This window comes from Solanum dulcamara, chromosome 11 (genome assembly GCF_947179165.1).
Source record: "Solanum dulcamara chromosome 11, daSolDulc1.2, whole genome shotgun sequence".
NCBI classification, from domain to species: Eukaryota; Viridiplantae; Streptophyta; class Magnoliopsida; order Solanales; family Solanaceae; genus Solanum; species Solanum dulcamara.
Window position 1 is genome coordinate 33,732,376 of NC_077247.1, and position 13,953 is coordinate 33,746,328.

General features: G+C 34.6%; 1 protein-coding gene and 1 pseudogene across 2 annotated transcripts; one reads left to right on the forward strand and one right to left on the reverse strand.

The window, feature by feature from the left end:
- Positions 1-7,964: 7,964 nt before the first annotated feature.
- LOC129875063 (uncharacterized) lies at positions 7,965-12,253 on the forward strand. 2 transcript variants are annotated; one of them, XM_055950489.1, is made up of 8 exons: positions 7,965-8,196; positions 8,314-8,418; positions 8,616-8,702; positions 9,553-9,603; positions 9,857-9,950; positions 10,039-10,123; positions 10,244-10,477; positions 11,582-12,253. In XM_055950489.1, exons 1-7 carry the CDS (start codon positions 8,065-8,067, stop codon positions 10,413-10,415), a joined length of 726 nt encoding a protein of 241 aa, XP_055806464.1. In that variant the 5' UTR covers positions 7,965-8,064; the 3' UTR covers positions 10,416-10,477; positions 11,582-12,253. The 2 variants fall into 2 exon arrangements, with proteins under 2 accessions (XP_055806464.1, XP_055806466.1); XM_055950491.1 differs by having other exon boundaries at positions 11,616-12,253.
- Positions 10,503-12,881, reverse strand: LOC129872520 (peroxidase 64-like; annotated as a pseudogene).
- Between the last annotated feature and the right edge of the window lie 1,072 nt (positions 12,882-13,953).

Sequence of the window (13,953 nt, forward strand, 5' to 3'; positions counted from 1 at the left end):
GTTATTTGGAAAGAGAAGTAATCATTTAAAGTGCAGTTATTTGATTTTCCCACTTTTCTTTTTATAGGGTCCGGGAGGGATTGAAGGGATCAGGTTCTCATACACAAGACAATGACAATTTTATATACGATTTAAATAATTTTTGATAGGGATGTGCATACCTGAAGGACCTAGTCCTACAACTTGTTCCCGTAGTCTCTTTGCAAGAAAAATAAAATCTGTAAATCTCGATCCTGCAATCTGGTTATCATCCCTAATGCTAGTCGGTTTCTTTCAAATGCTTCCCTTTCAAGAGCTTTAGTGAAGATTTCAGCTATCTGGTTGTCAGTTCCACAGTTCATCGTCTTAATTAGTCCATTCTCAACACAGTCTCTAAAAAAGTGATGTCTTACATCGATGTGCTTGGTTCATTTATGCAGAACATGATTTTTTGCCATGTTCACAACACTTGTGTTGTCGCAGAAGACGGGAATACATCCCAGATTGATTCCAAAGTCACTTAATTGTTGCTTGATCCATAGTAGTTAAGAGCAGTTAGAGGCAACATCTACATATTCAGCTTCATATGTTGACAGAGCCACTGAATTTTGCTTTTTTGTTGCCCAAGATATAAGAAAAGGACCTAGAAAATGAGCTATCCCTGAGGTGCTTTTTTTATCCACTAAATATCCAGCATAGTCAGCATCTGCATATCATATAAGCTCAAAATAATCTCCTGCCCTCTCCAACCAGTCAAGTGGCTTTCAGATCCTTTCCTTGCAGGCCTTACCTTATACCTTACCTCAACGAAAAAAGCTAAGGAGAATTGCAGGATATCATAGAACTAGCCCTTGAGTTCCTTTCAGGTATCTTAGGATCTTTTTTACAACTTTCAAGTGGGATTATTTAGGGGTTGATTGGAACTTTGCACATAGACCTACACTGAACACAATATCTGACCGGCTTGTAGTGAAGTATAAGAATGATCCTATCACTCCTCTATACTTGGTTTCAGCAACAACTACTTCTGCTTCATCTTTGTCTAATTTTGTTGTTGTGGCAATGGGAGTGTCATTTGTTTTAGCTCTATCCATTTTAAATTTCTTCAAAAGTTCTTTGATGTATTTTTGTTGGTGAATTGATGTGCCTGTTCTACTTTGATGAATTTGTAGCCCAAGAAAGAAATTTAGTTCCCCATCATATTCATTTCAAATTCACTATCCATTAGAGCTGCAAACTCTTAACTCATCTTATTATCAGTAGCACCAAATATAATATCATCAACATATATATGTACAATAAGAATTTTTCTCCCTTCTCTTTTGATAAATAGGGTGTTATCTATTTTGCCTCTAACATAACCATTGCCAGAAGAAAAGATGATAGCCTGTCATACCATGCCCTTGGAGCTTGCTTTAGGCCACAAAGAGCTTTGTCTAGTTTATATACATGAGTTGGTTGATCAAAACTTTCAAAATCAAGAGGTTGCTTTACATAGACTTCTTCCATTAGTTTGCCATTTAGAAAGGCACTCTTTACATTCATCTGGAACAATTTGAATTCCATATGAGCTGCAAAGGCATTTAGAATCCTTATTGATTTTATTCTAGCTATAGGTGCAAAGGTTTCATCATAGTCAATTCCTCCTTCTTGATTATAACCTTGGACTACCAGTCTGGCCTTGTTTCTGATAATTATTCCTTGATCATCCATTTTGTTTTTGAATACCTATCTTGTTCCTATAATAGTTCTATCAATAGGCTTGGAGACAATATGCCATACCTTGCTCCTCTCAAACTGATTAAGTTCTTCTTGCATAGATAGGATCCAATCTACATTTAGGAGGGTCTTCTTGATGTTTTTTGGTTCTATTATTGATAGGTAGCTGAGAAGGAACACATATTTCTTACTTTGATTCTAGTTTGCATTCCTGAATCAAGAGGAAAGATGATGTTTTCTAGAGGATGAAAACTTTTATGCTTCCAGTTTCTTCATTCCACTATATGTGAGGGTGCAGGTGCACTTATTTGATAAGTTGATTCTTCTGCTTGGCTTGTTCCCTCTCGAATCCCGCATTCCTTATTCTGGGTTGGTTGTGTTGTTAATTCCCCTTATCTCAAATCCCCCTTCTATTCCTTTTGTGAGAGTAGGATCCTGTGGTGACTCTAGGCTTCGTTCATCTTTTGAGTAGGATCCTGAATCTCGCATTCCTTCTTCTAGGTTGGTTGTGTTGTCAATTCCCCTTATCTTAAATCCCCCCCTCTGTTCCTTCTATAATAGTAGGATCCTGGGGTGATTTTAGGCTTTGTTCGTCTTCTAAGTCTTGAGCCAGGTCAATTCTGGGATCATCATTAGTTGGAAGTGTTTCACAGTTCTCTTCATCAAAAATAACATGGATGCTTTCTTCTATACAATTGGTTTTTTTGTTGAATATTTTATAGGCCTTGCTATGAGAGGAGTATCCCAAAAATATACCTTCATCACTTTTAGCATCAAACTTTCCTAGTGAATCTTTTCCATTATTGTGAACATAACACCTACATCCAAAAAGTTTTAAATAAGTTAAGTTTGATTTTCTACCTTTCAGGAGTTCATAAGGAGTTTTGTCAAGGATTGGTTTGATCATGCATCTGTTCCGCAGGTAGCATGTTGTATTTACAGATTCTGCCCAGAAACTTTTAAGAAGACTACTTGCAATCAACACGGTTCTTGCCATATCTTCTAATGATCTATTTTTTCTTTCCACCACACCATTTTACTAGGGAGTTCTAGGTGCAGAGAAGTTATGATCATTACTATTTTCACTACAGAAGTTAAGAAAGTTTGAGTTCTCAAACTTAGTACCATGATCTGATCTTATTCTAGCAACTTCAGCATTCAATTTCTTTTGAATCATTTTGACAAATGCCTGAAAAGTTTCAAAGGTTTCATCTTTGGAGAGTAAGAACAGTGTCCAAGTGAATCTTGAGTAATCATCCACAATCACAAACACGTATCTCTTTCCCCCTCTGCTTAGTACTCTCATACGTCCGTATAAGTCCATGTGCAGAAGTTGTAATGGTTTGGAAGTACTGGCCATTTATTTGGGTTTGAAAGAAAATCTTACTTTTTTCCTCTAGCACAAACTCCACACATAATGGTCTATTCAAGTTTTCTGTTTGGAAGTTCTAGTACCAATTCTTTTGTCAGTAGTTTGTTAATGGTAGAGAAGCTGATGTGTCCCATTTTTTTGTGCCATAGTAGTGAATTATTTGATAGAGAACTAAGACAAATTAATTCTGATTCAAATGGGTCCATGATATCAACTTTGTAAATATTTTTGTGTCTTCTTCCCTTCAGTACAAGATTCCCATTTTTCTCATTTTTTTGCTGTACATTCAGGTACAATGAATAACATATTGTTTCCTTTGTCACACATTTGATATATGCTCAGCAAATTATGCTTCAGATCATTTACAAAGTATACATCTTCTATTGTATGAGCTCCTAATCTTCCAACCTTTCCTATGCCAATAATTTCACCAGTTTTTCCATTTCCAAATGCTACATTCACCCCTTGAAAGTCTGTGAGAGAGAGAAAATTTTCTTTACTTCCAGTCATGTGTCTGGAGCACGCACTGTCTAGGTACCAAGGCTTGTTCTTCCCTCTTTTCTTTTTCCTTAGGTTCATCATGTTTAGAGTCTGAGCCTGCCATGAGGGCCAAAGAGGTTTCTTCTATTTCATGAGTAGTTTTGTTGTTGGATACCTCTTCATCTGTGATAGTAGGTGCTTCAGTTTTAGTCTTCTCTTTTTACTCTTCACTATCAGAATCGCTCATGGATATAAGAGCTAAGGTGTCTCCTTCTTTTGCTTCTATCATAGCTAACAATGACTGATTTTGAGAGTCTTCATCATCAGTTTCATAGCTTTTCTCTGTCATGGCAGCCAAAGCTCTTTGAACAACTATATCAGCCTCTTGTGAAGTCATCCTCCTGTGAGATGGTAAGGTGAGCTCCTTTCCTTGATGTCCAACCTTTTCTGCAGCAGCCTTCTTGTGTTCTATAGCCAATAAGGGGCAGAATTTTATGAAGTGATTAGGACTTCTACACTTATGACATACCTATACTTCCTTTTCTTGAATCTTAGAGGATCTCCTTGAATAGTTTTGGCCTCTTTTGAACATTTTTGATACTTCCTAGTTACCAGGGCCAAATTTTCTTCTTCATAATTAGGTGTCTCAAGTTGCTTTGAGGGATAGTGTTTTATCTTTTCTCTTAGTACCTATGTCCTTTTCTTGACTCTTCTTTAGTTCATAAGTTGTGAGGTTTCGTATGAGTTCATCCATTGCCAATGTGTCTAATCTCTTGGTTCAATGATTGCTTCTACCTTACTTTTCCATGATTCAGATAACACACTTAGGAGTTTTCAAATAGCCTTACCAGTGGAAATATCTTCACCTAGTGAGTGAATTTCATTTAGTATAGCTGTAAACCTGGTGTGCATGTCTTGAATATTTTCTCCATCCTTCATTCTAAAGAGTTCATATTGCCTGTTCAGATTGTCAATTTTTATCTTCTTAACAGCAGTAGTTCCTTCATGAGCAGTTTGGAGAGTGTTCCAAATTTGTTTAGCACTTTGACAGGAGGAAATTCTGCTGTATTCATCAGGTCCTATATCACATATAGGAAATTTTCTTGCTTTGGCATTGTTCTAAATAACAATCTTATCTATAGAATCCCATTTCCTATCCATAGGTATTTGTTTCTTTCCATCAGCAGATGGTTTTATAGGAATAGTTGGTCCATCTAACATAACATTCCAAAGATCAACACTGTCGCTAATAAGATGATCCATCATCCTGTTCTTCCACCATCCATAGTATTTTTCATTAAATAAGGATGGTCGAGTCTGAGAAGACCCTTCCTGTGCAGTTGAAGGTGCAACCATTGATTTTTTCAGGTTTTAGCCTTTCACGAAAAGTCCTTCTTTGATACCAATTGAAGAGAATTGATACTTTAAACTATCTTAGGAATTTTGCTCTCAAGATTATGTTTGTACGATAAAATAGTAATAAGAACACAAAGATCTTTTAGTAGAAAACCTCCTCGCTAAAGGAGTAATAACCACACCTTCCATTACCTTTACAGCTCAAAGTTTTGTGATTACAACTAATAATTAAAGGAACTGACTCTAGTATCTAAACACACAAACAAATCACTAGTTTCAACTATCTCTATCTATTACAAGAAGTTAAAGTCACTCCTTGCAACAAACACTCAAAACAAAAATAATATAAACTAGCTTCTATCTTGCCTCACAAATAACTCTTGATTAATGCGTATTGCTTTTCCTCAATCTGCTCTCTATTCGTGTATGTGTCTCCTCTTTGTATGACCTTCCATGGTTTATATAGACTCAAAAATCTTGAATCCTATTTGAACTTGAATTCTAAAGTTGACTCCTATTTGGACATAATTGCTGTAGGAACAAGATACGCTTCCCTTTTCCTAGTTGGTTTGCAATAACGAAATAAGCTTTCCTTTTCCTAGTTGGTTTGAAAATCACATTGATACTCTTTCCTTGTTCAATGACTTATCGAAAATAATCACTTTGCCTCATCAAAACCTGTATAGTTCACATGCCACTACTCTTCATGCTATTTCTTTTTAAACTAATTTTTTGTTAGATTTTATGCTAGTTTGTTGAATTATGAGAATTACATCTATGTTGAGTGAAGATTTTGAAGGACAATATTTTTGACACGTTTTATACTTTAAAGAATTTTCTATAATATTCATGATTGAATATTTTTCATAAAATTTTTAATAATTTTAAGAATATTTTATATTTTAATTTTATGAAACATATTTGATCACGAAATCAACATATTTCGCGTCAAAATTTAATTTTTTTCATTGTAAAAAATAGAGACATTCATTTGAGCAATAATGTGATAAAATAGTTTTGGTGTGATGAAATTATTTATATAAATGATGTGAAGGGAGAAGTGCATCAGATTAATTCACAGATCAAGAGCTTGTTTGACATTGTTGTTGGGAGGTCAAAAATATTTATTTTGAGACAAAAACACTTTTTGAAAAAATTAAGGTGTTTGACTAATCAATAAAACTGTTTTTAATTAGAAGCAGTAACAGTTTTTCTGCTTTTGGAGAGAAGCTAAAAATTTCTGTTTTTGGGAAGAAGGTAAATATTTCTGCTTCTTGAAAAAAGTAGAAGCAGAAGCAGATTTTTTTTTTTCAAGATCAAACTATCCTTGCCATATATACATATTTACCAAAATATATCTCTTACATTTATTTATTATTGTGGTGAATTTTTGTATGTGATGATTTAGTTAGTGGAATAATTTTTAAATTTATTTTTCTTGATATTTTAATTATATTTAAATATTATGCTAACATTATATCAATGTTTAATTTTTTTTATTTATCTATGTATAATATTGATCAAAAAATTTGAATATGTACATTTTAATTTAATAAAAATAAAAATTTAATTAAAATTTTTGTAATAGATATTCAAATAATTTGTTTTGATAAAATAATCTTAATATTAGAAGTGCATTGTTACTTGTCATTTTTCGTAATTTGACTCTCGAAAGCACTTTTTAAAAAAGAATAGCCAAACACAATATGCTTATCAAAAATACTTTTCAAATGAATTAACCAAACACAAATTATTATTTTTTCAAAAGCACTTTTCTAATAAACCAATTTAAAAAGTACTTTTAAAAATAAACATTTTTTAACAGTAATATCAAACTGGTTCTAAAGGAAATTCGAAGAAAAGCGAGATTTTTGCCAATTTGAAAAAAATCAACAGGAATTGTAACTCAATTCATGTAATTGATGATCTCATAAGAGAAAGTTCATATTAGCTAATAATAAGCATTAATTAAGTATGAATTATGAAATTGTCTCTATCCGTATGACGTATAAATTTAATCCAATTCTTTTAGATTGCAAAATGAGTATTGTTGTACATGTTGGACCTCATAGAGTATTATTAAATTCTTTTATAGATTTCAAATGCAGTTGGAGTAACTGATAAAGTTGTTGTCATGTGATCAGAAGGTTACGGGTTCGAGCCTTGAAAACAGCCTCTGACAGAAATACAAGGTAAGACTGCGTACAATAGACCCTTATGGTCAGACCCTTCTCCGAACTCCGGGCATAGCGGAAGCTTTAGTGCACCGGGCTGCCCTTTAGATGCAGTCGGAACATTAAAAATGTTAAAATTTCGTTCAGATTACCAATAATGATTGTTATGGAGTATTTATTCATTTTTAGCTAAAGATCTCAATTTTGAATTTTTTTTCGTAAGTATTCTTAATTGAAAAATCAAAAAATAATAATTAAACACTTAAAATAGAAAGAGCAAAAATTAAATACCATGAGGTCAATATGTATAAAAGTTTTTTTTTTAATATAACAGCAGAAAATAGGGATGGCAATGGAGCGGGGCGGGGGATGCGGGGTGAGTTGAGCTCAACCCATAATATTTTAAACCGTCTCGCCCCGCCCCGCCCAGCCCCATATAGACCTATCCCACATAGATTTTTATTTTTTTTATTTTTTAATTCAATTTAATATGAAAAATAAAATTCTTATTTTTTTTCGCTAATTAATATCTCAACAATTAATTAAATTATTTCTAGTTAATATTTTAACTAATTATTTCTTAATCGCTAATTTATTCTAATTAATATTTGTCTAATTTTTTTTTTAAAAAAGAAAAGGTTAAAATTAAAGCAAAAATTTAATATAAAATTTTATATCTTTAATTTTTATTAATTACAAAAATTTAATTTTCTTTGAATTCCTATTAAGTTTATAAACTCACAATGTGCCCGCCCCATATTAATTTTAATAATAATTACTTCAATGCGTTCCATATCCACCCCGCCCTCCATAACTCTAAATCCGTTCCACTCAATTTAACTCTAACCCCCGCCCCCCAATCTAGCTCTAAACCCGCCCGTACCCTTCCCGCCCGCCCCATTGCGATCCCAAGAAAAGAAAAAGTGTTGCACATTAAAGGGATAAATTTGTAAAAAAATCAAATCAGAGAATCCTAACGGCGGCATGGAAGTGAACGGCGGCGACGGCGAACCGGTGGGCAAGTCTCCGGCTGAAGAAGAAATGACTACTTTTTCTCGCCACCATTTCGGAATTTCCGAAGACACCGCCGATGGATTCTCCGTCACCATCGTCGAGGTATTTCCTCTCTTTTATATCTCTCTAATTTCACAACTCTATTATATACAATTTCAAAAGCGAGCAAAACAAGAAGAAAAAACTCAACACAGCTAACTCGTTTTGGCATGTAACTAGAACATGAAAGAAGAGTACGGTTTGTTCGTATGGCCTTGCAGTATTATTCTAGCCGAGTACGTATGGCAACAAAAGTCGCGCTTTACTGGCGCATCTGTGGTTGAGGTAATGAACCTAAATTTGTTTTATTCTATTACTTGCTCAGTTGCTCTTATGTTATTGAAAATTTTATGACTTCGTTGCAAATAGATATTGAAGCTTAGCAGTATTTGTTGTTTGTTTGATGCCTATTTTGTGTACTGTGGTTTAGTCTTAGTCTGATTAGTGTTATATCTACTTCTTATCCATCATATGGTTTACAGCTTGGGGCAGGGACCTCGTTGCCTGGGCTGGTTGCTGCCAAAGTGGGTGCAGATGTGACGCTGACTGACGATTCAAACAGATCAGAGGTGTGATTTTGGTAGTAGTTTTTCAATGTACACACTGAATTGAAACTTCATTATATGATCATAGCCTTTGAAACAGTGTTTGAACCCTGTTTCTAAACCATGTATATGTTGCATATCTATATTACTGGTAATCTAAATTGGGTTCAAGAACTGGGAATCGAATGTTGCACAGCAGGAATGCAAAATTAGGAATTATTGATAAAGGAGAAGCTCTTTTCTTTTTCTCCGCTATCTTTTGCCTAGCTATTCTTTAACCATCTTGGTGCGTTGGTGTATTTTTTGAGGCCTTTATTCTCATTTGAAAAATCTGGTGTGCCCTCAACAGTATTGATAACTCGAAGTAATATGCTTACAGAAACTGTTGGACTGTTCTGGGTTTTAACTTGTAGATTTTATCCAAGCAGCGGCAAATTTATAGGTTAAAATGGGGCATGTGAACCCGCGTTTTCTTCGTAAAAGTAGGTATTTTATGTATATATATATATATTTTATAAGTTGTGTAATATTATTTGCTGGCCTCCTTTCTACAGGAAGTCTAAATGATGCACTTGGTTTAATGTTGAGTTATTTACCTAGAGGACTATGGTTAAATTCACACTTAATACATTTTTTCCTTCCTTTTCACTCTTCTGCTGCTTCAGTATTAGTGAACAACAATCTGAAATTGCAATGGTGATTGATGTCATTGAATTACTAAACAATAGATGTTAGTAGGTAGGCTAGAAAGTGCCTATCCTGAGTAAGAATGTCTCAAACATTTTGTGGAATTATTTGTCAGCACCTTGAACTTCCACATATGCACCAAGATATTTATCAGTCTTACTAGAACTGTTTGTCTGTTGATATACAGGTGCTCACTCACATGAGAAGACAGTGCGACTTAAATGATATCAAGTGCAAGGTAATCTGCATTTTTTTTTTGCTATATATGCAACTTGTCATTCCAAATGACACATTTTGTGTAGAAGGGTTAGATTGTGTCCATTTTACTTGAGTAACTAAGAGCATACGGAATGCCTTGGAACAGTGATAGGTTTTATGCATGTCTCCTCCGTAGGCGTTATGAAGGTCTTCTTTCTTGCCTTTATTTTGCGCATGATATCTCTCATTGCCCGTGCTGTCATTGAAGTATTTTATTCAATTTTATCTTCTAGATACATGGACTTACATGGGGTGTGTGGGATACACAAATCTTCTGTCTGTGCCCAAACATTATCCTTGGAGCTGATGTCCTATACGACAGTTGTGGTAGGATTATCTTTATTTATGTTGTTCTTTCCTTCTTTTCTGGATCTGTCTACTGATGTTGAAATGTCTATCTTGCATGGTTCCCAAGCCTTTGATGATCTTTTTGCAACTGTGGCATTTTTACTCCAGAGTAGTCCATCATCCGTTTTTATTACTACATATCACAACAGAAGGTACATTTCTATCTTCTTTTCTTGCTTTAGGTTCATCTAAGGACTATTTTCTTGTGTACTTAGCTCATCAGAGGTATAGATGATCCAATGTTTCCTCTAATTGCTTTAAACCATGTGTAGCGGGCATCACCTAATTGGATTCTTGATGGTGAAATGGGGCCTGAAGTGTGTAAAGCTTCTTGATGGGTTCTCATTCATGCCATCATACAAGACGTCTAGTTTGAGTGGTAACATTCAATTGGCTGAGATTGTTTTGGACACAGCAAACGGAGACGAGAAAAAATTGATGTAACTGAATTCAAGCATGATGGTGCCAAATATTAGGTTCTGCAGACGTATTTTACTTCTTCCACTGTAAGTCAGTGATCCACTACTTGTCAACTATATAGCATTTTTAAAAATCTTTGCTGTTGTCCTTCCCATAATTTGTAATCGTTCAGGATTTGATGTAAATAACTTGTGATCAACTACTTGTGAAGTGCATGTCAAACAGAAGCGACTAGTGCAGCAAGGTCTTATGAAAAGAGCCATTATTTCTTCTAATTATCACATTCATAAAATGAACTAAGATATTACAGGGAATGATAGATAAAAGTAGAATTAATTTTGAATTCAGTTAACTATCCTGCAATTTTTCTAACCTCGTCGCCTCCTATAAGGCTGCTCATCTTGATCATAGAATTGGAAAACGCTTCTTAGAAATCTGCTTTTGAGCTAGCAAAATCATTAACCATATCCTTAGTTTTTGGAGTACTTAATTAAAGTTTTATCTGAATAAAACAAGCTCTTCCACCGGAGAATTAGCTTGTTATATATTATTATAAAGGTGGTTGATGAAGGAGTCATGGGTCTTCCTAGGTTTCAGCGGACATATGCCCTTCAAGCTTGCTGCAAAGGCTGGATGGTAATGTAGTGTGAATGTCATAGGTGGCATTACAGTTGTGTATCCATTTATTGCATGATGAGCAATGGGAAAAACCCTAGAGTATAGAGTAGACCATGTGAGATTTGAAGCTTTCATATTCACCTGAGAGAGCCATCAAGTCTTCCATTGATAGACCTCTCTGAGAGAAACTGTTGAAGTCGATATGGTGAATGCTGGACTTGGCAGCTGTGCTATTTCACTAGCTTTTGATATTCACCCATCTTTTCTTCCTTCAGGCAAATCCCATTAAGGCCTACCAGAGCATATCAACTTTATTAAGCTGGTAGAGTATATAGCATTGATTGTATTTACCTGTTTCAGTAATACCATGTCAGAAAATAAGAAATAACTTAATGAAATAATAGTAATTGATAGGGAATCACTAATTTTCTCCCATTTTATAGTGAATATGATTTTTTCAATTGTTATGCCATTTATCTACACTTTTGAGCATTCAAGAGTAATTAATATTAGAAGGAAACTGATTTGCTGCATTGCTGTCCTCTTATGTGTTTTCTATCTGCTTATCGTAGGGGAAACTTATTATTACCACTGCATCTCTCGCAGCAAAGGCTATAGTAGATTTTCATGAGACTATGCTGGGGCAAAGCGCTTCAACTGCTTTCTTTGCATTATCAATGGCATATGATGCATGCAAAGAAACATTAGGAGGACCATCTTTTTCTGCCAAGTTTTTCCCTTGGAGTTCAGCAAAATAGAAGCGTCACAACCCATCAAGAAGGTAAAAGGGGGATAAAATCGTAAAAAGAAGAAGCAACGGGAGGGGGAAATGTGAGAAAGTTTAACCATTATGGGATTTTTATAATTGAATAAGGTTTGTGGTTGTGTACTCGGATGGCACTATCTTGGAAATGCATCCTTGGAAGTGCCGCAGGCACTGTTTTGTCCTTCTTTGTGGCCTCCTCAACTGCTTGTTTGACAGAAGTATTTGGCCTGAGGGCATGTGAACACAAGTAATGAGCTCAACGTGGTACAAAAAAAGACATTGATTCCTTATGCCAATTACATAAGAATGGCAAAGGCTATTTATAGGAAGAAGGCCAAAGTTGTGTTATTTCTTTGGAATTTGTTGATTTGAAATTGTTGATTAAAATAGTGAATTTGGTTCCAGGCATGTTTGCTTTAAGTTGTGGAGAGCTATTCTCTATTGTTAGTAGATATATCATGTTACTTTTGTCTGCCCACCTTTTTGCTGCCTGCTGAACCTTGCCAAAGGGGGGGGGGGGGGGGGTACTATATAAACCAGGCATGCCTCCCCCTATTTTTCTTTCTATTTTTCTCTCCGTTGTTGTTACTGCATGCTGTGTTAAAGTGGTTGACCTTCAAAGCTAGGGATGTGATCTCTCTGTTAATGCATCGTGTGAAAATCATGGGAGAGCAGGGACAAATTACAATAGAGACAAAATACTAGGTGATTTTTTAAAATCATTTTGCCCGGCTTGGTGGACAAAGTTACTTATGCTAGTTAGAGGTAACATGTACTCTATAGAATAGTTGAGGTGCTCACAACTCACAAGCTACTTCAGATCCCACAATAATAAGAACAAAGTGGTTAATCTTCATGTATAAATATTGTTATGCATTTCATAAGTGGCTTATATTCCAAGTCTCCTTTGTTGTTAGTTACAAATTTTGAGTGGTTAACCTTTTTAAATTAAGTAATGAGAGCATATAATTGTAAATTGCACTAGGCAAATTTCATATGACGATCATGGCTGCGTACCGGACGGAGGATAGATTTGATCTCAAGTCTCTCACATCACCAGGGGCGAATTCATGTGTTAAATTTGGGTCACAGGAACCCGTAGTCATTCGACTAAACTCGACATATTACTTGTATAATTATTAAAGAATATATTGAATATAAGCTGGCGGAACCACTCTCAAAATGAGAAGATTGTTCACTGGTCTGAGGACTTGGTTTCAATTCTGGGGTCTTCAGTTTGAATCCAGCCAGCACCTTCAATTGGCCCTTTATTTTTTATATTAATTAAACACATGTTTTTTTTTAGAAAAAATAAAATCTGAACTTTAAAAGCCCTAAAGTCAAAAGACTCAAAAGTTCTTCTTCACACCCACTTTCCAATAACATTTTTCTTCCCTCTTCATATTTTTCTCCCCTCTTCAAAACTCCAACTTCAACTCATTGAGAATCTAGAGAAATCATCATTGTCAAGGGCTCAAACATAAGGTAAAATTCTTTTTAGATCATAATTTTGACTATTGCTATTGCAAGTGTGGACAGAGTATTTTCCTCAATGAAGCTCATCAAAAATGATCTATATAATAGCATTGGTGAAGAATAATGGTTATTTAGTTTGTAAGATAGAGCGTAAGATATATGCAACTGTAAGTAATGATGCTATTATGAATCGTTGCCAAAATATGAAGTCTCATCGAGTATAATTATAAATTGATAATATTTTTTTTTGTGATAATGTAATTTATTATTTTTTGCTCGTTAAGTTATTATAAATTTTTAGAGCTTATTTTTAAAATAATGATGCACCCATTTTTTTGAAATCCTAAATTCATCTTTACCCAAGTGAGAGTCCAACCTCCGAACCACTAAACCAAGTGCTTGGGGCAAAAATGTTCAAGCACGAATTTGAACGTATGACCTTGGAGAGTATAACTTGACATTACACAAATTAAAGTAGTTCTCGCATAATTTTCGAATAACTAAATTTGATTTTTTAAAGGATTCAAGAGTCTTTGATCAGGGACATGTTTCAAGATATTGCACGGGTAAATATAAATCAATTTGATACTATTGGAAAATATTGGATATTTTGGTGCAGACAAATTAATGGTAAAGGGCTTTTATGGATAAAAAAGTAAACAAAGGGTAAATGTAAAATAAATCAATGGAAAATGGTCAAAT

What these genes read in the sequence shown, in the direction of transcription:
- LOC129875063 (XM_055950489.1), top strand. Translation starts at nt 8,065, where the DNA reads ATGGAAGTGAACGGCGGCGACGGCGAACCGGTGGGCAAGTCTCCGGCT. An exon ending in TCTCCGTCACCATCGTCGAG is followed by an intron (nt 8,197 to 8,313) that starts GTATTTCCTCTC and finishes GCATGTAACTAG; the next exon opens with AACATGAAAGAAGAGTACGG. An exon ending in TAAATGATATCAAGTGCAAG is followed by an intron (nt 9,604 to 9,856) that starts GTAATCTGCATT and finishes TTTATCTTCTAG; the next exon opens with ATACATGGACTTACATGGGG.